The 25,897-nt window shown below is 37.8% G+C and overlaps 1 protein-coding gene across 1 annotated transcript; it reads left to right on the forward strand.

Annotated features, from left to right (window-relative positions):
* Positions 1-141: 141 nt before the first annotated feature.
* On the forward strand, positions 142-25,818 carry lrrc1 (leucine rich repeat containing 1). Its single transcript, XM_008429797.2, has 14 exons — positions 142-779; positions 8,494-8,611; positions 9,952-10,030; positions 11,566-11,655; positions 14,668-14,724; positions 14,802-14,865; positions 15,889-15,963; positions 16,587-16,731; positions 17,515-17,633; positions 19,060-19,143; positions 20,572-20,687; positions 21,423-21,586; positions 22,472-22,611; positions 24,447-25,818. The coding sequence occupies exons 1-14, from the start codon at positions 621-623 to the stop codon at positions 24,603-24,605; spliced, it is 1,569 nt and encodes a 522-aa protein (XP_008428019.1). The 5' UTR covers positions 142-620; the 3' UTR covers positions 24,606-25,818.
* The last annotated feature ends 79 nt before the right edge of the window (positions 25,819-25,897 follow it).

The following is a 25,897-nucleotide window of genomic DNA, read 5'->3' on the forward strand; positions in this document are numbered from 1 at the left end:
TCACAGTAAATTTGGATTCATAATTTGTTTAGGCTGCCTGTGTGCACTCTGAGTTTATGGGCCATCATGGCGGCCCTATGCGGGACGGGACTATCCAGAGGAGGGACCGGAGGGAGGAGCAGCTTGGAGCGATGACGCAGGATAGGAATGAGGGAGTGAATGTTCCGGGTCAGAAACTGGACGGGAGAGGAAATTAACTCCGGGACAAAACGGAAAAAAAAATAAAAATAAAACAACATACCTACAGAATGCCACCCTCTGCTACGCAGAGATGTAACCCGTTGTTTTTACTCCGAAACTAGTATTTTTTTTGGCGGCGAAGGTCGAGAAGAAGAAAACACAGGTGCCAAACTACGAACTACAAAGTGAACCAACGACGGAGAGCGGATTCTCCTGTTCGTCGCGACCTGCCGAACGCCAGCTCGGTAGCCACTCGTTCACACCCGGAGTTTCAGTGTTTACTTCGCGGCGAGTTTCGCCTTCGCTTGTGCTCTGGTTGGTGAATCGAGTTTGAGGACTGTCCCGCCGTAGCAAACTGTTGCATCCCCCCTTTTCCTCCCCACAGTTTGTTTATCGCACGGATACGGGATTTATCTCCCTCTCCTTTCCTCCCCGCCGTGATGTTTCACTGCATCCCCCTGTGGCGGTGCAACCGTCACGTCGAAACGATCGATAAACGCCACTGCACTCTGAATTATGTTCCCGACGAGATTTATCGCTACGCCCGGAGTTTGGAGGAGCTGATGCTGGATGCCAACCAACTCCGAGACTTACCCAAGGTAAGCAGAAAGCGACTTCCGCTCGTCCATTTAAATGGCAAGTTCAGATGTATGGTAGAAAAAAAAAAATGGCGTGTTTCTATTGATTAGAAATGTGTCCCAATGGTTCAGAGAACCGTACCGACAGAGCAGGCAGGGCATCCCGTGAGACAGCGGTGGGACACAGGGACAATAATTACGCAAGATCAGCAAGGCAGAGAGGTGGAAACAACTTTTCTTCTAAGCTACCTCCACCCATCACAGGTTAACTGAAAGTATGAGACAGAAAGAGATAAACATTTTTATGAGAGTTCCAGATGTTTCATCCCGACGGCAGATCTCTGACTTTATGTCTAATAAATGTCAAGAGCTCTTGACCTGTTGTGTTTAAGTTATTATCTTAAAAGAGGTTTATGATACAAAGCCATGGCTGAATGCAGAAAGCAGTGTTTAACTTCCTGAACAAAAAAAAAAACAACTAAAACTGATAAATAAGTCTCCATATAGGACACGATGACTGTCATTGCCGTTTGTAAGCTTGAGGTTATTCTCTTTGCACTATTTCTCTTAAAGATTAACACCAGTATTTTAATATATTCGTCAAGATTGTGGATTTTAGAGAAACCATGGTGCAAATTAAACATGCTAGCTAGAGGAACCACTTCTGGTTTCAGTAATCACCAAACTGTTCCTACAATTTAACGTCCTTCTAAAGGAATGCCACACAACCACTCCAATGCCTTCTGTGTTTGTTTGAACCATCCGGTAACGCAGCCCCTTCCTGTTCACTGCCAGTCAGCTGGCTGAAAGAAGGTTACAATGGGTTTGTCCCTGCCTTACAAAATAAGTATTAGTAACATGAGTAATGCATTTGCTATGATATATGTGACCATAAAAAAACAGACGTCCATGCAGTAGAAACTGAATTTGTGTCACTCATCTTCTTTATTAAGGTAATGCTGTATTAAAGCTAGAGTTGAGAGGTTATTAGTAACTGTATCTGGCAAAATACTGACTGCAGCCTATCCTGTACTTAATTCTAAAATCAATGAATAAAAAAAGAAAATGTGCATACAGCAATTCATTCCTGTATGTTTGTTTTACACTGCTACTGTAAGGCCATGCTAATTTTACTCAAGGTTATTTTACTGTAAGAATCTTATACCACCAGCCCACGTCTGGTTTATATTTAACCATGCACATGGGATTGATATGACAAGGTATCTTTTCACAAATGTCATGAGATGTGACTAATGGGTATGGATAAAAAAAAAAGGAAATTACTTAACATATTTTGAGAGTACATCTGTTTTTGATGCCCACGTGAATCATTTTATCTAACTCTGAAATATGAAACTGCCTTTTCTGCATGTTTTTTTCTTATAGGTATTTGTGTCATCGGCACCTGAGCATGAACATGTGCTAATATGGTGGCAGAGTCATGTTAATTTAATTGTCTGTAGTCAGATTATTCTTTTGTGAAATGACTTTTTCTACTTATTTTGATTTGGCAAGTGTTATTTTTGATTCCTGCAAACAAGTCTTTTACATTGATGTGACATTATTATTGATTTTTTTTATGATCTCGCATTGACCTGTGGACTGCTATAAATTAGGACCTTTGATTAAGCCAAATCATTGCTGAGGGACTATCTGTTGTAGACATTTACTGGACCCACCACACAATCACATTTCCTTACTATAGAGTGTGAGGAAATTATAATCAGCAGCAAGTATGAAATATCTTGCTGAGGTGGGAATGAGAGGATGCTTTGTCATATTGCCAAAAAGTTGGATATGTGAAGACCAAAACTGCTGAAATACAAACTAGCAAAGGATGTAAAATTAGAACTGTCCCTATAAGGTTGAATCTTATTTCCATTTTTACTTTAATTTAGTGAAATAATGCTTCAATAAAAACTTTTTTTTTTCTCACTACCATAAAACTGGGATGGTTATTATTGTCTCCAGGCACAGGCTTTCCAGATTACATAAAGATAGAAGTTCTCAGTCACAGGGATTCTATTTTAGCTTTGCAGAAACCACAAAGAAGGACTGTTGACGAGCAGCGAGAGACATTTTTGAAAACTTGGGTTACACAAGTCTGCTCTTATATGCATCGGGGTTTTAAAAAAGTCTTCATGTCAGTGTTTGTAATCTAAAATGCCCAGTTTCTGTTGGTTTTCCTACCTTCTTATTTCTTGTGTTGCTGCGTTTGCCTTCTTAAACTTACCCAGGAAACTTTTAGTCGTAGAAAACATCGTCTGCTCAGCTCCTTGCGATTGATGTCTCACTGTACTGTCAAAAGGCAAAGGAGTATGGTTACTAATTTATTGGATTCACAGCTGTTCCAGACAAGTGGGCGAAGTATGAAATGAGGCTTTAGCCCCCTTGAGAAACTCTCCTGAGCTCATAACTGCAGGCATTGTGTGTCAGGTGGGAAGCTTAGCTGGATTGAAGAACTATTTTGTCTTTGCAGCATTTTTTTCCTGCGTTGACACGTGTGAGGCATGATCACTTAGTCCTGGTAGCATTATTAACTTCGTGTACAGAAACCTCTTCCCGCCCGTGGCACATTTCTAGCTTTCTTTGCTGAGGAACAGGTATCTGGACAGAAACAGAACCAAACTGCCGGCATTATGTGTTTGGTTTTCACTGCCTCAATCAAGCTGTTGATTGTGTTGTGTTGGCTTTCTAATGAAGTCTTGGTAAAACGAGGACATGAGTAGTCACAATTAAAGTTTGTAAAACCATAAACCAACACACAGGGAAGAATAAGACTAGATGCTTGGTAGAGGGAAGCAGTTTTTTCCCATTTGTGCTCAAAGGTTTGTGTTTAGCAGGTGCACTGTTATTGCGACAGGACTCATCATCATGACTGCGAAACAGTTTAGTCACTTTGGGACTCAGTTTTCAAATATTCAAAGCGTCTTCTGATAATGGAGCTCAATTATTTCCATGTCAACACGATAATATTTTATTGTGCTCCTTGGAATGTAAATTGAGTCTGAAGTGCTTGCTGACCGAACCCTTGCGGATGAACCTCAGGGCTCACTCTGCTCCTTCACCATGTTTTACTCAGAGGTTTTTCACTAGACATGCCACTAACTTAATCATTGTATCAGCAGTGATGCAAGGGAACCAGGACATGTCAACATGTTCCCAGTCAATCATTCGCACCAGCAGGCGGATAAAAACATGCACCGGGAGTTTGAATGGGAAGAAAGGCGTGTTTGCAATAAAACAAGACAAGACAAGCTCAACTGGAGCGAATAGCTTCAATAGTTTTGAAAAGAGCAGGTTGGGGAGATAGACCAATGGGTTTATAATGTCCAGTTGGTCTGCTTTTATAAATTCTTACAATATGTTTATTGAAGACGTTGAGCAGCTTGGCAAACATTAACTTGTTTCTCTAAAGTTATTCTTGCAGAATGTGAACGGTGTGCTTGTATGGGTTTGCAAGCAGCACTTTAATTTAAACGAAAAGGCCGACATTCGAGACTGGTTGGTTGCTGAGAGGCTCTTGCCAGTTTACCCAGTTTAAAAATGAATGCAGTTTCCACCTTTCCCAGCAAAGGTGAAGCTGTAAGGAGGTATTATTATCTCAGCTGCAAAGCTTTCAATGCTTCAAATGTTAAAACGGTAAAATAAAGTGATCAGTAGTTTCTTTATGCATTTTCCACCCCGAAATCCACAATTTTTTAGTGATTTTGGCTAAATGTAAGAAGAATTTGGACTTTTATGCCTCGTTTCCACAAGTCGTTTCGGTACGCTGCTTTGTCTGTTTCCAGGGTAAAAACCCACACAAGCGACCCGTACAGCACTGTTCCAGGGCCGTCTCCATAGTACAGTGAAACAATAATGTTATAGTGAAGCTAATCATACAATATAAAAGATTATTGTAGAATAGTTTAATGACTGACTGACTTTTTTTACGTCATCATGACTGACAACCCTCTCTAGAAGTTACACGTGAAGCATCACATGTAACTTATAAGTAACAATTCCTCTAATAGATCAAATATATTATTGACATCAAGACTGCTGATGCAAAGGAAATGTTAAAATTAAGCCTTTTATCCCAGAGCTGTATCAGTCAGACTTTTGCTGGCCGACAACAGTTTGTGCTTTTAGTTTTGGTCTGACCTGCCGATTTGTAAAGTGCATCAGTTCCTCCTGAAGCACAACACTTCAGCAACATGGTTCTGCTACCATTACACTTCACAGGTGCACTGGTGTTCTCATTGTTGCAAACTTTCCCCATTTTTGTCTAAGTGACATAGCCAAACACGTAAGTTTTAGTTTCATCAGGCTACAAGACATGCCTCCAAAATGAAGGCATGTATCTCAGTGCATTTGAAACTGTAATCCGCCTTGCACGTAACTGATTGTGCAGATAAATAGGATATCTTCAGACATCTGGGATCCAGGGTGAACCAGACCTGTGGAGGTCCCCATTCTGATCCTGGTATCTTGACGAATAGAAATAGTTTTGGTAATCTTCACTGTCAGACAGCAAGGAAAAAAGGCTTGTGTCTTTTTATTCAGTGCAAGTAGATATCTGGCTGCTGCAGAGCGTTGTGAAATGAGCTGTAGTGCATCTTCATTTGAAGCCTTTTGAATATTTGCACACAGGGGTGGGGAGATTAGAGTAGAACAGCATTGGATTTTTCAACAGGAAGCTGAGGGGTGTATGAAGTGGCAAAGGAAGAGCTGCTGCGAGTGCCGGTGGTCAAACTGGCAGACTAACTCTCATGTGATTGCTGGAAAAAGCGCTGTAAAAGGTGGTGCAAGAGTCTGACCAATTCCTGGGACTGTTTTAACTCGAGCTGCGATATCTAACACTGAGTGCACTCTGAATCTGTGTAATATTACAGGGAAATCAGTGTTTGACTGACAAAATATCAAACTATGAGGTCTCTTAGTTTGAACATTTGCCTCTGGTGTTGTGGCTTGGAGGTCAACTTAGATTTTTAGTCACCAAAAGAAAAAAAAGGCCCAGTGTTTATTGAAATTTGTCTGCTGCTCACGCTCTCCAGAAACATGCATGAGGGTGAAACTGGTGATTCAGATGCTGTCTGTAGATTTCAGAAATAGCTGTGTTTTCTTGACCGGACCTGCTTTTGTTTTTCTTTGTCGTTCACGGTGGTTGTTTTGGGGCGGGGTGCTGATGACACTTAACGGGAAGAACAGGTTTGCAGGCTGGCCTCTGAGCAGAAATCGTAAAGACTGGCGCTGTTTTGAAGCCAGCAGCTGATAAGACCAGAGACGCAGATCAAGCACACCTCTTTGTTGCTTCGATTATTGTTTTCACTGTCAGAGAAAAAGATGCCGTTTCTTTTTCTGAACCTGACTTTTTTCTGTAGTTTCTGGTTTTGGTTTCATTTGATCTGATCTCGCTCAGTGGAAAGGAAAGGTTTTCAACGAAGAACAAGAAACAAACTCGAGCACTTCCCTTGTGGTTATTAAATCAGTTTAAACAGACCTGAAAGTGAAAATAATTATTGGAATCTAAATGCTAATCAAACATGGCACACAGGTTTGTTTGCAGGATGAAATGATGGATTAGGGGCTTTTCAAACTGTCTTAAGATGTTGGAATGTGTTTTGCTCCAGGGTGAAGTTTGACTTTTGGACTCTGGCTTTGTTTATTTTGCACATATTATTTCTGTATCTGAATATCGTTCAGTTATTATTATTTTTTTTATCATTTTGCCAAACAAATGCCAAACAACTTGATATTAGTTTGTAAATTAGTCATGCTATCTGCTGTGGTAGAGCCTGCCTTAACAGACATACCACTCGCAGCTTGCCCATTGTAACTTTTAACCTCTGTTATGTTATTCAGTATTCTCTCCACGGCTCAACTAGAAAATATGTCCTAAATTTTATAAGTTAAAAATAAAGGTGGGATTTTTTTAAGCATGCAGCAACCTGTGGAGTAAGAGCTGCATTTGTTTTTTGCTTTGCTCCAAACGACTGGAGAAAGCCCTGGTCATTCCAGCGCTTCCTCTGGTATCTCATTAAAGCCTGGAAGAACAGAAAATGTTGCAGTTTTTTTTAAATCTGCAACTTTTTAAAATCTCCGTCTACCATGATACCAGTAACCATATATATATATATATATATATATATATATATATATATATATATATATATATATATATATACACAAAAAATAAAGTCTGAAAGTGTAACTGTGTGTCAGTCTGACAATAGGGAACTAAAAGAGGAACAACAGTCTAGTTTCCTCCTTAAAATATAACATCCTAGAACTGTTGACCTCCCCATGTTTAAAGGTTTTAAAATCTTTACTCCTCCTCTCTCAACCCCATAAAATATTAGTAGAACAAGTTTGTGCATGAAGCGAAGCAACAGACATCTCTAAACTCTTTTAAGAAATAAAGAATTGCAGTTAAATTTAGCATAGAATGTGTAACAAACTAAGATATTGATTTAATATTGAATATGTAGTGCAAAGTTAAGCGAAAGGCTTCATAGATATGTTCTTATGGCTGTTGGTACCTGCGAAGCAGAGAAAATCCAAAGCCCCAAGGGGAAACTCCATTTCCTGCCAGTATATTAAGGCAACCTGAAGCAATACTGTTAGCGAACTGCTGCACAGCTATGCAGGCGAGTTTCTGCATAGCTGTTGATGTCCTGATAGCAAGTTGATGTCCTGACAAGAGAAGTTGGTGTTCTTGTCAGGACATCAACTTTTTAAACTGATTTCGTCCTTTTTAAATTCGGATGTGCATTTTTTCAGAATAGATTGGTGAAATCGCTTTATGAAATGGAAGTGTGTGCGTAAATTAAAATGTGGGTTTCATTAGTCAGTTTTGCTTCAATTATTCAGACTGATTAAAACTGAACTGGAGGCTCAAAAGCCGCAGGATAAACTAAAAAATAAATCGTGATGCGAAATCTCAAAGACGGAGATGCACTGATGAGGCATTTTATTGCAAATACCGTTTTATTAGAGGTGTCTGCTCGGATTTTGACCAACTTAGATTTTTTCTGAAATCTGATATTTGAGTGATTGACCTGCAGATTATTGATGAAAGTCAGTTAAAGGCAAATTTGCTGATTGGGATCTCTTGTTCTGTGTGAATAATTTCCCATTTCCTTCTTGTACTTAGTCTTAATTTGGTGGGAAAATTATGAAAGACAATGACAAAGTGAAAAAAAATAATAATACCACAAGATTCTGATCACCATTTGTGCTGTCTATATGTCTGCTTGCATTTTTTTTCATTAATAAAAAAATCATGAAATGAAGCAGATTTATACCCCAGTTCAGCGTAGGAAAGCTTATCTGTAATTTTTACCACTATGGATGTGTTGTATTGCTGTTTGGTATGACAGCAAAGAGAGTCTGATGCAGCTAAATGTGTTTGGAAATCACTGATTTTATGTTTTGCTGTTGTAGCTTGCAAACTGACGCAGCAAAAATATTAAGCCTCTGCAGTTTTTCCTCTTCTAAACGCAGCCACATATTATATGTGGCAGAGAGTATTTTAGTATCTCTCAAAGTGTCAGCAGATAATGAAATGCAATGTTAGTTTATCAAGCAGTCTTGCAAAATAATAATCCAATTATATTAACATAATTGTTGATGTTTAAACTTAAAAACCGTTATAATTTGTTCAGGATATCCACAGTATTTTTTGTGTGCGGTTTAAAATGTGCTTTCTCATAAAAGGTTTCACTGATTGTACGTCGTTTGTTTTTTACAGCCACTTTTCCAGCTGTTGAAACTACGAAAACTTACTGTGAGTGACAACGAGATTGCAAGACTTCCGCCAGAGATCGGCAACCTTACGGAACTAGTCGAACTGGATCTTTCTCGAAACGGTAAAAGGAAGATAACACCTGTGCAACACCAAAGTGAACCAGAGTAGTCAAGAGATACAACTGTACTTCTGTGCTTTTTAGAAACATCTTTATTCCTAACAGCCTAAGCATCCTGCGTTGAGCAACAGTGCAGAATTCAGCAAATGAATCAACGTTGACAGGTTTACTCCTCGTTTGTGAAGCTGATGTAACCAGAGAGCATAAAAACACAGAATGGTTTCCATTAGCACGAGGCTCTGTGGCTGCGTAGAATTTAGGGTGTAGAAATACATTCAGAAGGGAAACCAAATTCTAAGGTGTACTCTTTCAGATGATTTACAGTAGGCTTAAAACAAATTTTTCTGTGAAATTTTAATGTCATGTCAGAAATCCTGTGACTTGCAAGAGAATACACCTTGACCTTTTTCCCATTTTTACCTGTTTTAGCTTCAAAACTTGGTGTACTTTAACATAATTTTGTTGAATGGATGGATCAACACCAACTATTGGATAATGAAGTAGAAGGAAAAAGATTCACATGTCATTCTTTTACAAATGGAACTCTGAGAAGTCTCCTTGTTTTTATCTCCCTATTCTGAGATCCATTGCCATCCATTGTATGTTGCATAACTAACAAGATTTCTCGTGTGTGTAATTCAATCTCAATGTAGATGAAAATGTTCTCAAAAGGTCTCAGAGGTTTTTTAGTGAACAAACAGCACCACGAAGACAAAAGTTGATAGTTATTGTTGAATGTTTTTTTGTAAAAAGAAAAAGTAGAATTTTGGGATTTAAAAAAAAAAATCTACATTTAATAATCTGAATAAAAGATTAAGAGGGAGAACTCTCTACTCATCTACAGAAAAGTTAAAAATAACTAATGAACTGTGATGATCATCCCTTTCTCGTTAGCGATATTTCGGATCCGTTACGGTGCAGGCAAAACATTTTCTTCTACTCGCTTGAGTATTTTTCATTCATAACTCAGGTTTTAACAGCAGCCTCACCTGTTTGTGTCTATTCTAGGCAGTTTTTATTTGTACTTTGCTGCTTTACAAATGAAAGAAAGAAGAGCGGAAGATGTTTTTTCATTGAACAAAACTATCTGGAACATTTATATGGATTTGCAAATAAGTGAACGTGTGTGTGCTCACACTGCTGAGCTGACATTATTAGCACAGATGCATTTAAATGTTTCATCTCCCGTGTACCTCACACAAGGCGTATGATTTTAATTTATAAATCTTTTTCTTCTTTTGTGAATTTCACGCATCACCTTCATGAAAACAGTTTTGTAATCTCTCATTACTTCTGTATCCTACATGTCTTATTAACAAAGATTTGCTTTTTCCTTTATTCAGATATTGTAGAACTTCCAGAGAACATTTCAAACTGCAAATCCCTGCAAGTGGCAGATTTCAGTGGGAATCCATTATTAAGGTAACTTAATAGACATTATCTATTTTTTCCAAAATTAATTATAGGGCTCAGTTAATTTGACAGTACTGTAAATGTTTGCCTGCATTTCCCTACAGTATGAAAAACACTTTGCATTGTTCATAGATTTTCAACTTCCTTTGCTGTTTTATTCACCGTTAGAAACATTTTGCACATTGAGCTTCTTTTTTCAGTTGAAATCCAGTCTAATCAACACCTCAGCATGTGCAGCACCACAAGCCGTTGACAGTGTGATGTTTAGGAAGCTGCAGTGGGTGGAAGCAAAAGTCTTTGCAATTCAATAGTTTACACATTTAACCCCATCAGCCCTTTTTCCACAGTAGGAACCCAATTTTCCACTTGTGCCTCGCTTGTATTCCTGCACTTATTTTGCTGTGGTTTGTCTCTGGGTCCATTTTGTCCATCAGTCTTAGACGAGAAAAAGGTGCAGTGGGTAGAAAGAAATTCATTGCAAGTGCATAATAGACTTTTCCTAACCAGTAGCATTAATTTCAGTTTTTCCTTAGGGCCCGGCCAGCTGATTCACATTTTAATTGATTCTCCATCTTTTATTTTTCCAATGCACGGCTGATGTTTTGAAGGTCTTGAATCCAATACAGCATGGATTAAAAAAAAAAAAATGATATGTAAATTATTTTCTTATTTAGATTGTGTAACCATGTTTGTAAAAAGCAAGCTTTTAGGATTCTAGAAATCATGCCCTGAAAAAAGATTGACCTATAAACCTTATCTGATTTTGAACTCACCATTTAGCACCTCATTTCATGCTCACATGTCGCCAGTTTGTTCCTTTCTATACCCATTGAATCCATTTAAACAAATCATTTAGCACCTAATGTATGTGTCAATTTATTTCTCTTGTTATTTTATCATTTTGATGAATTAAGAAAGTAAATTCACATATAAATTCTCAGATTTTGTCTCCTTCTGGTAGATATTTATTGGGGTCACATGCTCACATTTTCTTATATGAGCAAATGTTAGCAGATTTCTTTAATTCATGTTGTCAAAGCAGGTTCAAATTATTGTATGGTTGCTGTGAAGGCTCCTCTGACAGATAGCTCCGTTTTACATATTCAAAAGTCAGAAAAATACAAAAAGGACAAATGACCAGCCCTATTGCGTGTATTCCTATTTTGGCCCAAATGTTGCAAGGAAATTGTGTTTTTTAATTTTTTAGGAGGCTAATAGGACGCCAAGCCCAATTAGTTTTGAATAATGTATCACCCCAAAAATAAAACGGGCATAATGAATCTAAAAATCTTTAAATTATAATGTAGTGAGCAAAGTGGTAGTGGTTGCTCCTAAAAGTTGTGTTAGTTAGTAAAAGTATCCTTACTGAAGAAGTGAAGTGATGAAATTTGCTCGAAGTTCCTAACCAAAACCTGTGCTTCATGTCATTTTTACACCCCAAGAAGAGGAGAAATCATTTGAATTACTCGTTAAAACATTCTGCAAATGTATTTGGATTCTCAAATTGTGCTTTAATTGTGCTTTCTGTCTCTCTTTTTTTACAGGTTACCTGAAAGCTTTGCACAGCTTCAACACCTAACGACCCTCTCTATCAATGATATTTCATTGCAGACTCTTCCAGAAAACATCGGAAGGTAAGGATTTGGACTTTTTGTGCATGAGGAGTTGGCATTTATCGTATCACATAGCTATAAGATTTTCATTTATTGTTGTCCCAATAAATTCCAACTAATGATGTTTAAAACAACCAAAAAACTCTCCGTATTATTTGGATTGTTATTTTTACTGTTACTCCACTGTTTATTCAATGAGAGTATAAGTAAGAATAAATGAATGTGGGTGTGTTTTTCTACACAACCATTTGTAGAAAGTAGGTGTGTAGATACACCCATTTTCTGAAAATGGGTGTATCTACACACCCATTTGCAGTGTAGAACAGTGAGCAGTGCTTGTCCACTGTTTCCTCTTCCCCCCGCTGCTCCTTCCCTGCACGTGCGGTGTGTGTGGGGCAATGATTGCTATGTCAGCCAAAAAGTTACCTAAAAGAGAAGTAATAAATAGTTCTTACTGTCACTTTTATTGGTATCACAATAGTAGCAAAAAACATTGTGATAAAACTTTAAGTCCATATCACCAATCCCTGATGTCCATGCTTAATTAACAAAGTTTGCTGAAAAGTTAACATCACCCGTTCAAGCTGTGCTTTCAGATAAGGCTTCGCGGTCCAAAAAGCCCCAAAAATTAAAGAACATCACTTGCTTTAAAATGTAGCTGCCTTTCTTTTTGTGAATAACTCATGTGGGCTGTGAAACAAGCTTGCACACAATTGTTTCTGTTGTTTTAAATCCACTGGACTTTAAACCTCCCACACATTCTTGTTTTTGTCTCAGAAAAACATAACTATGTCCCTTTCAGATCATAACTGAACGCCCAGCTACTGAAATGTAAGCGGCAAAATGCTGTCAGGAACAGGAACAGACACAGCAGGTCTGCTGTCTTTCATTGTCTCGATTTCTTCCCCAAACAACCACATCGCTGCTTCCAGATGCATTAGTCACTGTCTGTTTCTGGGCTGCGTTGTCTTAGTTCATAGTTCCCGAGTAGTGAATGACACGTCTGCCAATATTCTGCCTCTTGTAAGCTCTTCTTTATTGTGGAGTTGAACTGTAAGTGAATTTAATAACAAAGCTATGAGTTTTTGGATGAAGGGGCCACAGGGGATGTTTTTTTTAAAAAGGTCTGGAATGCAAGGATAAACTGGATTTGAACCTTACAGGGGAAGGATTTACAGAGATGCAGTTGATGAGAAAATGTATAGCGCTGGTTCGGGGTCAGCATATGGCATGCTTATCATCGATTTATTTATTTGTTTTTCAATTTTTTTTAAAGGTTTTTATTGGCTCTAGTGGCCTTTATTTGAAAGTGGGTAATGAGAGAAGGGGAAGGCATGCGGCGAGGGTCATCAGGCCTCCGCACATGGGCCGCAATAAATATATAAAAACTAAGCCTGGGTGTACATGTTTAAATTTATTGTGGAGATAAGTAAGGTCAAAATATATTGCACATCCCAAATTACTTTAAGATAAATTAATGTAGTTAACATATTGCAACAGTGTTCAGTGTGTCGCTCCTTTGCCCTGTAGTAGAGCCTATTCCCTAAACACATGCTGTATTTCTCTTTAATAACACATTGGCTGGAATGTCTGCTCTGTGTCAAGGGAGAAGGTAATGAAAAGCAGAACCCAGTTGGCGTAAAAGGCTACAGGTTTTCAGAGCAGATAAGATAAATGAACGAGAGGTTACAAGCCAGCAGTAGTTCATCTCTGGGATGGAAGTTTTTTTTTTTTTTTTTCACTGACGAGAAATCTGTTCGGTAGCTTAGCGATCTGCTGTGGTCAGAAAGAATACAAAGAGTCATTAAGAAGAAACTAGATTAAATAGCAGTTGTATTTCATGTGGGCTTAGGTGATAATCTCCTTGTGGTTCAAGAATGACTTTATGTGGTTTAACGTAGGATCCAGTGAGAAAATACAAGATTCTGGTTTTCTCCTTCGCTCAGCCTGGTGAGAAATGCTTATGTGCTTAAACTCTGCACAGACGGGAAGGCTTATGCTTCAATCACCAAATGACATTTATTATCCTGCGATGTTATGCAATAGGCATTAATAAGTAAGAGCGTTATCTCAGTTTTGAAGGAAAATGATACGTTGTTTGAGAAATTGTTTGGGCACAAGTATACATCTAAAAAATGTTGATGTGCATTTGTGTTCTCCCAAAGTCTGATAATCCAAATAAAATCCATTGCAGTCACTTGCCAACAGAAGCTACGTAGTTAATCAACAGAATGCACTTGTGGGTATTTTATGCCTAAAATGTTTACAGCTGTTCTGTGAAGACCACAGAGGTTTGTTAGAGAAAATCATCAAACAAACAGCATCATGAAGAGAAAGGAGCACAGGGGCAGGGAGAACGTTCTGGTGAGCTAAGAGCTTGTAGGATATAAAACCATATCCCAAGTTTTAAAATCTCAGAGCTATCCATTCTTCTGAAAATAGAAAAAATATATATACATTTGCAAACGGACAAATGAACACTGGCTTTTCATATTATTTGTAAATTATTTTAAAAAGCATTCATTATATTTTTTTCCACTACACAATTTTGCAACAATTTTGTGTTGCACTGCAACATAAAGTCTAAAATTATAATAATATACCTCCACATTTAACACATTAGTGCGAAAAGTACAAACGTATATCGTGTTAACATTTTCCCTCAAATTTCACAGACTCATTCAACACAAAAACATTTTTGCTCTACTTCCAGTTCTTCATTCCTAAATTTAGTCTCTAGTCTGTAGTGAACAGGCTAGACTAACAAGGTAGACTTATAAAATCTGGTTTTAATTGGACACTTGTCACAAAGATGTGTTGTACTTTGATCTGTCATAGTTGGTTAGACATTTCACTCTATAATTTGTTTATTCTGCTGTAATTTTACAGTTTTCGATAAGACTGACACGCCTCCAAAAGTACTTCCTGTTCCATGTTATCTGATTTCAAGGCCATATGGTCAATTTTGGCTGTTTTCATGAACCCTTTGATTTCCAAACATATAATCATCCTCTTTTCGGTTTCTGATTTCAGCCTCTCTTATTTGGTATCGCTAGAACTTAGAGAAAATGTTCTGACATTCCTGCCAGAGTAAGTATTAAATCTATACTTGCACATTTACTTTTTGTTGCTTTGTGTGTGGCTTTTAAAGTATTTGTCACCCACAGGTCATTATCACAACTTCACAAGCTTGAAGAACTTGACATAGGCAATAATGAACTCTACAAGTTGGTGAGTTTTTAAATTGTTATTTTTTTTTGTTTTTCAGAGATTTTGATTCTTGAGAAGTAAGCCACAACAAAATGATAAAATATAAAAAAAGAAAATAAAGGTCCTCCTATTTCCTGTTCTTGTCACATCCGGGCAGATTAGCATTCCCTGAGAACAGATTTCCCATCTTATCATGCAGATGGTAGCCTGTTTGTTTTAAGCCCTGGTTTTAAGTTGTAATCTCATGTTAATGGCTTAACTTCAGACGGTGACGGATATAGAGGCTACAAAGAGCAAAGACAGAATTAGACTCTTTTCATATATATATATATATATATATATATATTTAGCTGAGCAGTATCAGTATGTTTTTGTTTTCATTTCGAAGACTAATAAATAGAACTGATTAATGATTGTTTACAGTGTTGTCCCATCTATTCTTGTTAGCACAGCATAAATGTAAACAGTCATAAATAAATAAAATTAACACATCTAAAATTGCTATGAGTTTGGACAAAATTGTCAAGAACATTGTAACATTGTAGAACATTGTAAAAGGTAATAGAGTTGCAATTAAACAAGCTTAGTTTGTGGGTATTTATCGCTCACCAACAAATAAAATACGGTGACGAGGAAACCTGCTCATTGATCCATCAAAATGTCCTCCATGTTTGGATGACCCATCAGACAGTCCTGTGAGGAACCATCTTCCCGTGTCGTTCAGCCTTTTTCTGTATTTGAACTCAAAGTGAGATTTATCTGGTCAGTGACAGACAGAGAAAAAGAGGAAAAGTGTGAGACCTGGGTTATTGTTCTCCGTATCACTCCCTGTTCAATCTATAGAAATGTTTGTGGTATATTTGGTATTACTTCTGCTCAGTTGTCCCGTCTTTATGCTTTTCGCCGCTGCTGTGTTTGCGTCTTGACTCAAGCCATTAAAAATTGCAACGCTGAACTCACCATAATGCTGAATATTTTTTTCATTCTGCCTTATTGTTTCCTGTCTTCTGTTTCTTGGTCTCGTTCTCTTTCCTTCATCTTTAGCCTCAGTCAATCGGCTGCCTTATCAGCCTGAAGAACTTGTGGCTGGATGGAAACCACTTGTGCGATATACCTGCTGTAAGTCATTCAGTCGTTGTCTGCATCTCAGATTTTCGAGCTTCGTCCCTTTAGTTCTACTTTCTTAATAACATAGAAATGTAACTGATAAAAATAGTGTTTTATGTGAAATAAATATACATATTTAAAAATACCACAGCCCAAAATCACAATCCTTGCTTTTATTATTTCTCATAATTTCTTTTTAACAAAAAGAAAAGCATCTTGTTATTGCGAGAAAAGGAAAGTTGATTCTGCAAGATAAAATCTGAACTTTATAGTGAAATATTTTTCTGCAATCATTTTTTAAATAGAAATTAAATGAATTGAAGAAGAGATACGAAACAAAGTCATTGACTTCTGTTATACTGGAAACTGATAGATGATTGACATTTCTAAGGTTTTAAGACTTTGCTGCACCTTCCCTGGAGTGACTGATCTACCAAATTTACTCCAACAGGTCATTAACAACTATTCAAGAAAGTCACAAAAAACCCAGAACAATAAATATTTCATAAAATCAATCAAAATTACAAAGGTAGATATTTACCCCACAAATTTATTTTTGTTAGATCGGGGCTTTGTTTCTATTGTTTCTATTATATGTACTTTCACCAATTACCTGCCTTTGTGTCACACTTTAGGAGCTGTGCAATATTAAAAGCCTGTTGTGTCTGGATCTATCTGAAAACAAGCTGGAGTTTCTTCCAGAAGAGCTGGGAGGACTGGTGTCACTTACTGATTTGCTGGTGTCACAAAACTCCCTTGAATATATTCCAGAAAGCATCGGTAAGCATCGGGATTCTTCTTGTTTCGTTGATAGACCAAGTCAGAAGAAGATTCTCAGCCAAGATGGATGTTCGCTCTGTTGTTCCATTTAGGAGGAAACACCCCTTAGATTTTTGTGGAGCCTTAGATTTTTCCCTTCAGTGTCCTGTTGGGACTTTGCACTTTTTAAAGTTTTAAAGGGCTTGCTGTGGTGGTCGTCCTTTGTTTCATTTTCCATCTTACATTCATTGGGCTGCAGTCAGGATCAGTATTGTTTATCAGATTCTTGACAGGAAATTCTATGAAAACCAGATATTTGCTACAATCTACACATTTTAGGTTATGGCCTTCAAACTTAAACAAATAATAAGTGGTAGGACCACCTGAATTGAAATTTGCCTCCTTGTGTTGTAGTCATGCTATAAGTTAAGCTTCAATTAGATATTAGCACCAAATATAAATTCTTAACAATATAGTTATCATTTCCTCCCTGATTTTAAGATTTTGTTCGAGAGTGCATATTGAATATGTTTAGTCAGACTTAATTGGCACATGCACTATTTGTACAACTCTTCACAAAGAAGTTAAAATTTTACAGTGTTGTATTTGTGCTGATAATATTTACTGAAAAGCATGTTACATTATATTACACAAATAAAGGAACATTTGAACAAGTTTTTACAGAGGTTTGTAAAAACAGTTTCCCTCTATTTGCTATGATGACTTCAGATTTCTGACGGGTTATGTGTTTGCCCCCCCCAAAAAATAATCATGCTTAACAAGACGTGTTTGCTCTCTCTGCAGGAAAACTAAAGAATCTTTCCATTCTGAAAGCTGACCTAAACAAGTTAACGCTTCTTCCAGAAACAATTGGCAACTGTGAAAGTCTTACAGAGCTCGTACTCACAGAGAATCAAATACAGGTTGGTCTTTCTCTATTGTGTGCGAGTGCCTTAAAAAATGACAATAGTGTCTGATTGCTGTTTAAATTAGAGAGCAGCTTGTAATTGCCAATCTGGGCAGAGGCCTAAAAGCATGCCAGTCATCGGGGAAATGGGTCAAGCAACCATGTCTAGCGATTTAAATCCACTTTAGACTGACCTATTGGTCAGACTGCTTTATTATGACAACACCGGGTCGGAAACGGGGGAGGGGGGTTATTTATTTACTCATTCTAATAATGGCATTACTTCCTGTGTAATAGATAAAATATTTTCCACAATACATAAGATAAAATGTAATACATTTCTAAATAGCTTTAATTATGTACATAGGTTGCATAAGGTTGTAACCAGTATAAATGCAGTAATGTTCTCACAACAACTCCCAGTAAGTGTTCATGTTACATTATATTAGGTGATCTGGCAGAGTTGTATAAAACACTTTACAATGAATTGATCTTTTATTGGAGTAGCGTAATTTGTTTGTGAAAATATTCAGCAAATAATACTTTAATTAGTAATTAAATGAGTAGACTTTTTTTTTCAGTGGTTGGAAATTCTAGGTCTTTTTAGTCCCTTATAAATACCTATTTTAGCTGGGGGAACTCCAATATTTTCTATAAAAAAACATTTCTAGGTCGATCCATCAAATTTTAACTGGTAATCCATAACTCTCTGCTTCTCTTATGTGGTGTGAAACAGCAGCTCATGTGTTGGCCAACTTTTCAAAGTAGGAGACCCAAGTGAACACACCATTCCAGTGTGTGAATCCACGTCTAAAAACGTTCTCCATCTAAATTTGCCCACATTTAGAGGCATAGCTAGTTTAAAGCAAGTTGCCTAGTGCAGACCAGACCGATCTGATCCAAGTCTAGCTGAAGAACTGCTGCATAGTGGCATGCTGAGGTCATCATGTCTCCATAACGACCTAATTTATTTTGTTTAATACTAAGGGCTTAAGTATAAAATAAGTTATTGACCCACATCTACTTTATTACCCTGCACTGTTAAAGTTTGCATGTGCCTGCTGCAGATCACATCATTTAATTTCTAATGCATTAAAGATTCCAGTTCATGCAGGACATGTAGCTTAGCCCCGATAAACAGCAGTCCACTGAAGCCTTTTAGGTCAGTCCATTTGCAATTTGCTTTGTGTAGTGATGTGTGAGTAACGGTACATAATACTGAATCCAACTGAAACCTTATTGATGTGATTTGGTTAATTGTTCTTTGCTGATGTCTGATCAGTGAGGTAAATAACTAAATAAAGTTTGACTTAAAAATATATATATATTTATTTACAAGATTTAAGTAATGCTCACATATATTCTGTGGTTTTATGAAGATACCATTTTGTGTTTAAACTCAGGAGGATATGCTATCTGATCACTGTTTTGTTTTCTCACAGACTTTGCCTGCTAGTATTGGGAAGTTAAAGCGACTGTCCAACCTGAACTGTGACCGAAACAATCTAACACTATTACCTAAGCAGGTATGACTTTCACAATCACTTAGAAATCTGTTTTCAGCTGTTGATGCAAACCTCAAATTGAAAATGAGAAAGTAGGACAAACCAAGTGGTCCTCTACTGTGCTGCGTACTCACTTTATAAATTCAGTGGTTGAAACTGAATTAATTCATGTTCATCATTCATCACTGTGATATAACACTATGGATATCGGGTACGAGTCTGAACTTATGCCTGCGAGAGAAAATCTTTTAATTCCTTTTATCATTGTTTGTTCTAAAAACTTTTCAATTTAGATCCTTCTTCCACATCCAAAGCACAACTTGTTTTAGAGAGCTTGAACTGTGCTCACTAACTAACACTAGCCAAGTGTTAGATCAAAGTTTTCCCAAAACTCTTAAACCACTCATCAGCTCATATTCGTTTGTTACGTTCACCTGTCTGCAGGGCGCTTGTCTTCAACCTGAAGCTTTTTAACAAAACTGGAGAAGTGAATCTCACACCAAAGTTACGCTGCTGTCAACATAACGGTCCAATAGATACTGCTGCGGTTGAATTAAAAACTAAACTGAAGCTCTTTATTTATTTTTTCTTCCTACAATGCATTTGCTTGTTGTGTGTCTACTTGTTGGTTCAGCTTCAGCTCTGTCTTGAGTGTCTCCATTGTGTCAGAGTGTGACATTCTTCTCCAGCCTCTTGTCTGTTTAAGTGAAGTCACGCTTGGTTTAAAGCTTCATCTGAAAGGCTTATTTAACGCTCATACAATGTCCCTGTGTGGGAAAGACGCAAAGCCTGCAGTGTGCGCACAAAAATAATCGTTTGGTTATGAGGCAACAAGACCACTGTCATTGTGCAACCATTACCTCAGGTTGGCTTAGTTTTACGGATTGTGTTCATTATTGATTAGATGTGAATAAATATGTTTAGAACTAGTCATTTGTTTAAGAAATCACATATTTCTATATTTTTACAACCTCTGTAATTTTGTGGTTTTCTTTTAAAATGTATCTTTTTTGGGTTTTTTTTTTTTTTTTGCTTTTCATGCCTTGTTAAGCTGATAAATCTAATAGTAATTGGAATAATTTTAACATCTGCATCACAGATGAAATATTGCAACAGCTGGAGTTCAGCCGTCCCATCAAATCCTTGTTTTGCGTGGCTCCCAGCCCTAGTTGTTCACTAAATTTAGGTGCCCCTGCCACATCCCATTAACACACAATTGCCTCTCCCTCATGATTACCAATTCTGGGACATACGGCCACCCACACGCTAACGGATTTCCTCTGGTTTCAGTTTTTTTCCCCCAGCTGTTTTCACAACAAAAATAAGTCTTGTGCCACGGTATTTACTCTGCGTCTGTCATGTTTTTATTGAGCAGGCTTCTGATCGTATTGCCGTTCTTCACAGGATGTCTGTGCTGCGACTGACATGAATGCTTGTGTTGTTGTCTAGATCGGAGGCTGCAGCAGTCTCAACGTCTTCACTGTGCGCGACAACTACCTGAAAAAGATCCCGCCGGAGCTGTCGCAAGCCACCGAGCTGCATGTGCTCGACGTCTCTGGGAACCGGTACGTTTAGCGGCGGAAGTAGAGATCATGGTCAGACGACAAAATAACATCTTATTAAAACTAAGAGAAACGTGCAGGGTTTTGTCTCGGTAATTCAATAGGTGATTTAATTCACGCATAGGGATATGTTTCAAGTGGTTATTTCTTTTAATTTGATAATTTGATTTGATAATATCGCCTTACAGCTAACAAAAATCCAAAATTCATTAGAAAATTAAAACATCAGATCAATGAAATAATATTTTGATGACAGAAGTTCTATCTAATAGGTATTATATACATTCAACATGTGGTCAGGCTCTTTTTGCATCAATTACTGTATTATTTTGGTGTGTCAGACAATCAACCTGCTGCTTTCCTGAAGTGGTAGTGAAGCCCTTTTGCAGATAGGCCAAGTCAAACTAAAATCCTGACCTTTGTAAAACTTGTCAACAGAGGTGTGCTTGAAGTTGCTCTAAGATCTCCTGGTAAACTTTCTCAAGTCTGCACTATATATGTTCATTTCCTCTTCTTGATGCATTTTTTTAGTCTGATTCGACTTATATTCGCCTTGAATTCATATAATGCGTTTTAAACACTTTCAATTAAATTACTGAAAAACATTTTCATGTTACTTGTTCCTTCTAATCCTCTTTCTTCTGTTAAGAATATTTAACATTTGATTTGATTATCACTCTAGCAACAATAACCTGAAGATTATTGTTGGTTCTGTGGTTTCTTTTTCGTTCCGTTTAGCCTGCCGTACTTGCCGATGTCACTGACCACGCTGCATCTGAAGGCCCTGTGGTTGTCAGAAAACCAGTCCAAACCACTCCTCACTTTTCAGACGGATGAAGATCCTGACTCAGGAGAGAAGGTGCTCACCTGCGTTGTGCTGCCTCAGCAGCCTAGTGACTCAGGTACTTCATTTCTGTGAAAATCTTCAATAAGTTTTAAGCCATGAATGTTATTAGAAGCAGAAACATTTTTTCTTATGCCAATTTACCTCCTGACTCAAATTACAATCCATTTTGATTACACTCAGAAGTGTCTCATCAGTTCTCGCCCAAGTATTTACCGCCCTGCGGTTTTGATGATATTATCACATGATCTGCTCGGCGATTCGCTGTGGGTTCTGTGCGCTCTGATCCTGCGATATCTGTCAAATAGAAGGTCCTCTAAAGGATCGCTGAGCCTTTGATGGATCAGACTCTCTCTTGTCCCCCGAGGCCGTCTTTGGCTGAGTTTTTCCAGAAATGTTGTGGATTGTGCAGCCAAAAGAAGCTTAACAGTGCCTGGCTGGCTGGCATTGAACATTCACCCATATGGCATTGGGATGCGAATGACTGACTGTAAAATCTCACCAATTCTTGTTTGTATATTATTTCAGATTTTTTTTTTCTTTTTCTTTTTTCTTTTTTTTATCAGTCTGTTGCTCAAAAACCTGCTTGTTATGTGGCGCGATGTCTTTCTCTTGTGGCAGAGAAGCAGGTATTAAAGAGACACAGTCAGCCGGGTGAGGCTGCGGTTGGGGGCAGGGGACCGTGTTGCTGTGAGCCTTTGACTAAGCTGGGATTTGAAACTGTGATCTGGCAGTTTCAGTCTCTCTCTTATTAGCAGCCGGGTGTGTGACAGCTCTCATTTATTGAGCTGGGAGCGGATTGTGACAAACATATCGACTGCTGAAATAACTTCCTTTAGTTTGCTATTGCTATTTTTAGATGTCATTGTCCTTTCTGTCAGAGCCTCACTAAGACAAGATATTTTGTTTCTTAAAAAAAAACAAAACAAAAAAAAAACTCCAGGTTACGACAACCTTGCCCGCTTTGGAGCTCTGGAGAGCCTTGTGAATGGGATGGCTGATGAAGCTTGGGATGGCAAAGCCATGAACAGAATCAGCTCCATTCACTTCCTGGATGAGGGTGAGGACGACGACGATGACCCGGTAAGATCAAGGAGCACAGACACAGAAACACCTCAGCAAATTTAGAAGCTTGAAAAATGTATTTATTCCTGTAATTACATTCATAAAGTGATGCTTCTTTATCATAGTGATTCATGACACGGACGCATTTTCTTTTGTTTATAGGTGACTATAGTTCACAGAATACACATATGTTCTGCTCTGTCACTAAGCCCCCCTAAGAAAGATAATGGAAAGTTTGGTGGAAGGAAAAGGTTTCGGAAAAAATAACAAATACTGCAGCATTGAGATTCATGTGCAGCAAAACCTCTTTTAATGGTTAATGGGGAAATTAACAAAGTTAGGACTATACCAATGCTAAATGCTCTGAGAACATACAGACACACCCAAAGAATGGTCTGCCACAAAAGTTAGAATCATCCTACCTGATTTAAGGAGAAAATGGAGTGGAGTGCTGCACATTTGACCAAGGTACACTTCTCAGATTGAGGTAAATTTTGCATTTGGTTTTGAAATCAAAGTTCCAGAGTCACTTAAAGGAAAAGTGGAGAGGCACAGAAAATAAGTTGCTTGAAATCCAGAGTGAGGTTTCCACGGTTAGGAACGATTTGTGGGATGGTGGGGTTGGTCCACTGTGTTTCCTTAAGTCCATACTCAGCAGAGCCATTTACCAGGACATTTTACTGCATGCTTCTGTCTCCTATCTAGCTTTATTGAGAAGATGATTTTACTTTCCAGCACAGGACTAGAAAGCTGCCAAATGTATCAAAATGTGCTTTAATAATCATAATATTAGAGACCCGTGGCATTGTGCCTCTGCAGTGCAATGTGACTTCCCATGTCACCCTGCATTGATGCTGTAATATCTGCTTATTTACAACAGGACATCATTTCTGTTCTAAAACCCTTTCTTTGCTGTTCTAATATGATAGAATTATCTGAGATTCAGTTGTATGCCAAATCTTCAACATTTACAGAAATGTTTCTAAAAGACAGAAGAAATATATGCTTTAATTTCAGTCCTCTGTTTGAGGGATAAACAGCTTACAGTAAGATAACTCTCTTACCTCAGCTCTTAAACGTATGTCCAAAAAAACACCCAGAAACTACAGGACCTGATTTATTTTTTAAGTATAACTCATGAAGATTTATAACCTTTTGCGTTAATAATTAAAACCATGTGCAGATTTGAAAATACAAAAGGCCCCAACCAAACCGCGCTAAGAAATACAGAGACCTGTCCGCCTTGTTTTTGCAAGTGATTTCCATTAAAACCCAGTTTTTCATGCGTCTTACCTGATGCAGCCCAGCAGCTCTTCTTCCTGTGTTTCACTGTGTGACGCATGTTGAAATACATGATGGTAGTCTCTAACATGACTTGGCCAAGTCCTCATTTTTTTTCTAAAGTGAGGCTAATTAAGATAAGGAATGAACGCTCATTTGTTGCAAGTTTCAATCATTCATTTTCTCTAAGATAAGCCTGGGTTCTGTGTTTTTGCTCTTTCAGCACACTCTAAATATAACCTATTGCACTCAGCATTACCTTATGGTACTTTCAAGCCATCTGGATCGTGTTTGAAAAAAAACAAAACAAGACATTTTCACACGCAACCAAACACATAGATCTACACAGATTGAAAACATTTATTCGGTTGGGGGAAACGACTTGGGCAGATGATGTCAGTTTACAGGTTTGCATTGTAGCAGATTATGTTGCTACAACAACAACAACAAAAAAGAACATATTTAAGACTTTTTATGCTCACAATAACCAATAACCTCTTATGAACTGGTATTCTATGTTTAAAAATGTAAAACTGCATCCACAATTTACCCAATCTGCATCCGTCTCACAGGGAACTCTGCTACGAAGGGCCACGCCTCACCCCGGCGAGCTGAAAACCATGAAGAAGGCAGCCGAGAACCTCCGCAACGACCTGAACGCTGCCAAAGCCCTGGACTCCAACAAAAACGAGGTCAATAACGCTGCAGACGGACTCACTACGTCTGTCTGACCTTTACCTCAGAAGTGTGTTTTTTTTTTTAAATCCTTCTGTCTCGCCATATCGTCCTGCACAACCTTGCAGCCCTGTGTTGTTGCATTTTGTTATTTTTATTTTTTCCCTAGCTTTTCTATTACCCACAAGTCCCAGTTTGACCTCCCAGTTTGACCTCCCCCTTCGTTTGGTCATGCCATGCAGGAGCCTAACACCTCCAACTTCCTGTGGAAAAATAAAACTGTACCTGGGCCGCCGTGCCTTCCTCTTTTTAGCAAAACTCCACGGCAGAGAGATGCTCCTTTTTTGACAGTATATTTTTAAGATGAAATACTTTTTTCAAAAGTGATCTTTAAAGGATTTTTAGGTAGTTGCACTATAAACCTCTTAAATGTGTTTTTTTTTTTAAACACTGGGTCTTTCTACATTTTGGGGCAAACAAAAGCAGGAGTGTTTTTGGACATTCTTATCTAAAAATTGTTGTAAATCTCTTGTGAATATTGATACTTTTATACTTTTTGGCAGCTCAGATGTAAATAAATGTATAGCAAGTATCTTCTTAATTGGTTTAAGATTCCTGCTCTCTTTTACTTGGTACATCTTTATATGTTTTGCTTAAATCAAGGTAATGAACAAAACACTAATGTCTTATTTAATCCACTGGGTGATCTTATTTTTGGATGTCTATTAGATTATTCAAATTGAAATTCGAGTACTGCACATCAAGTTTAAATTGCCATCTGCAGTGTTGTTACGCTGTAAGGTTAATGTTTTATTTAAATGTGCTGTACCTTACTGCTTTGCATTGTTGTTTTTTTTAATAGATGCCAAAACAGATGTATTTGTACTTTTAAAATTTTGCCTCCTTTTAAGGAGTACTGTGTAGATGATTTATCAGAGCTTTGGGAAGGTTGAGGGTTTTATTTTTTTTATTTTTAGCATAATGATCACTCTAAAATGTTATGGTTTATCTCGGATGCACTTCTTATTGTTGCTTTCCTCCTTTTTTTTTTTTAAATGGTACTTGATAAACTGTTGTTTTGTTGTTAAATCAATGGCACAAAGTGAGCCAGAGCAAAAAGTTTCAACAGTTTCCCTTTTATTTTTTTGTTTCTAATTATTCTCCGATAAAGCTGCACAGAACAGATCTCAGACTGGCTCTAAACCTTGAGATTTGCTGACGGTTTTTTTTTTTAAACCACTGATCAATAAAAATGAGTGCAACACTAAATCCACGTTTGGTATTCCTTCAGATTGCTTTTTGCCTCAAAGTGATGCGAGATTAACAGAGCGTAGCAAAATAAATGGCT

This window comes from Poecilia reticulata, chromosome 15 (genome assembly GCF_904066995.2).
Source record: "Poecilia reticulata chromosome 15, P_reticulata-male-v2, whole genome shotgun sequence".
NCBI lineage: Eukaryota > Metazoa > Chordata > Actinopteri > Cyprinodontiformes > Poeciliidae > Poecilia > Poecilia reticulata.

Coding starts and splice junctions, on each gene's coding strand:
- lrrc1 (XM_008429797.2), top strand. CDS start 621: ATGTTTCACTGCATCCCCCTGTGGCGGTGCAACCGTCACGTCGAAACG. Junction 14,725..14,801: donor GTTCTGACATTCCTGCCAGA/GTAAGTATTAAA, acceptor TGTCACCCACAG/GTCATTATCACAACTTCACA. Junction 17,634..19,059: donor TCACAGAGAATCAAATACAG/GTTGGTCTTTCT, acceptor GTTTTCTCACAG/ACTTTGCCTGCTAGTATTGG.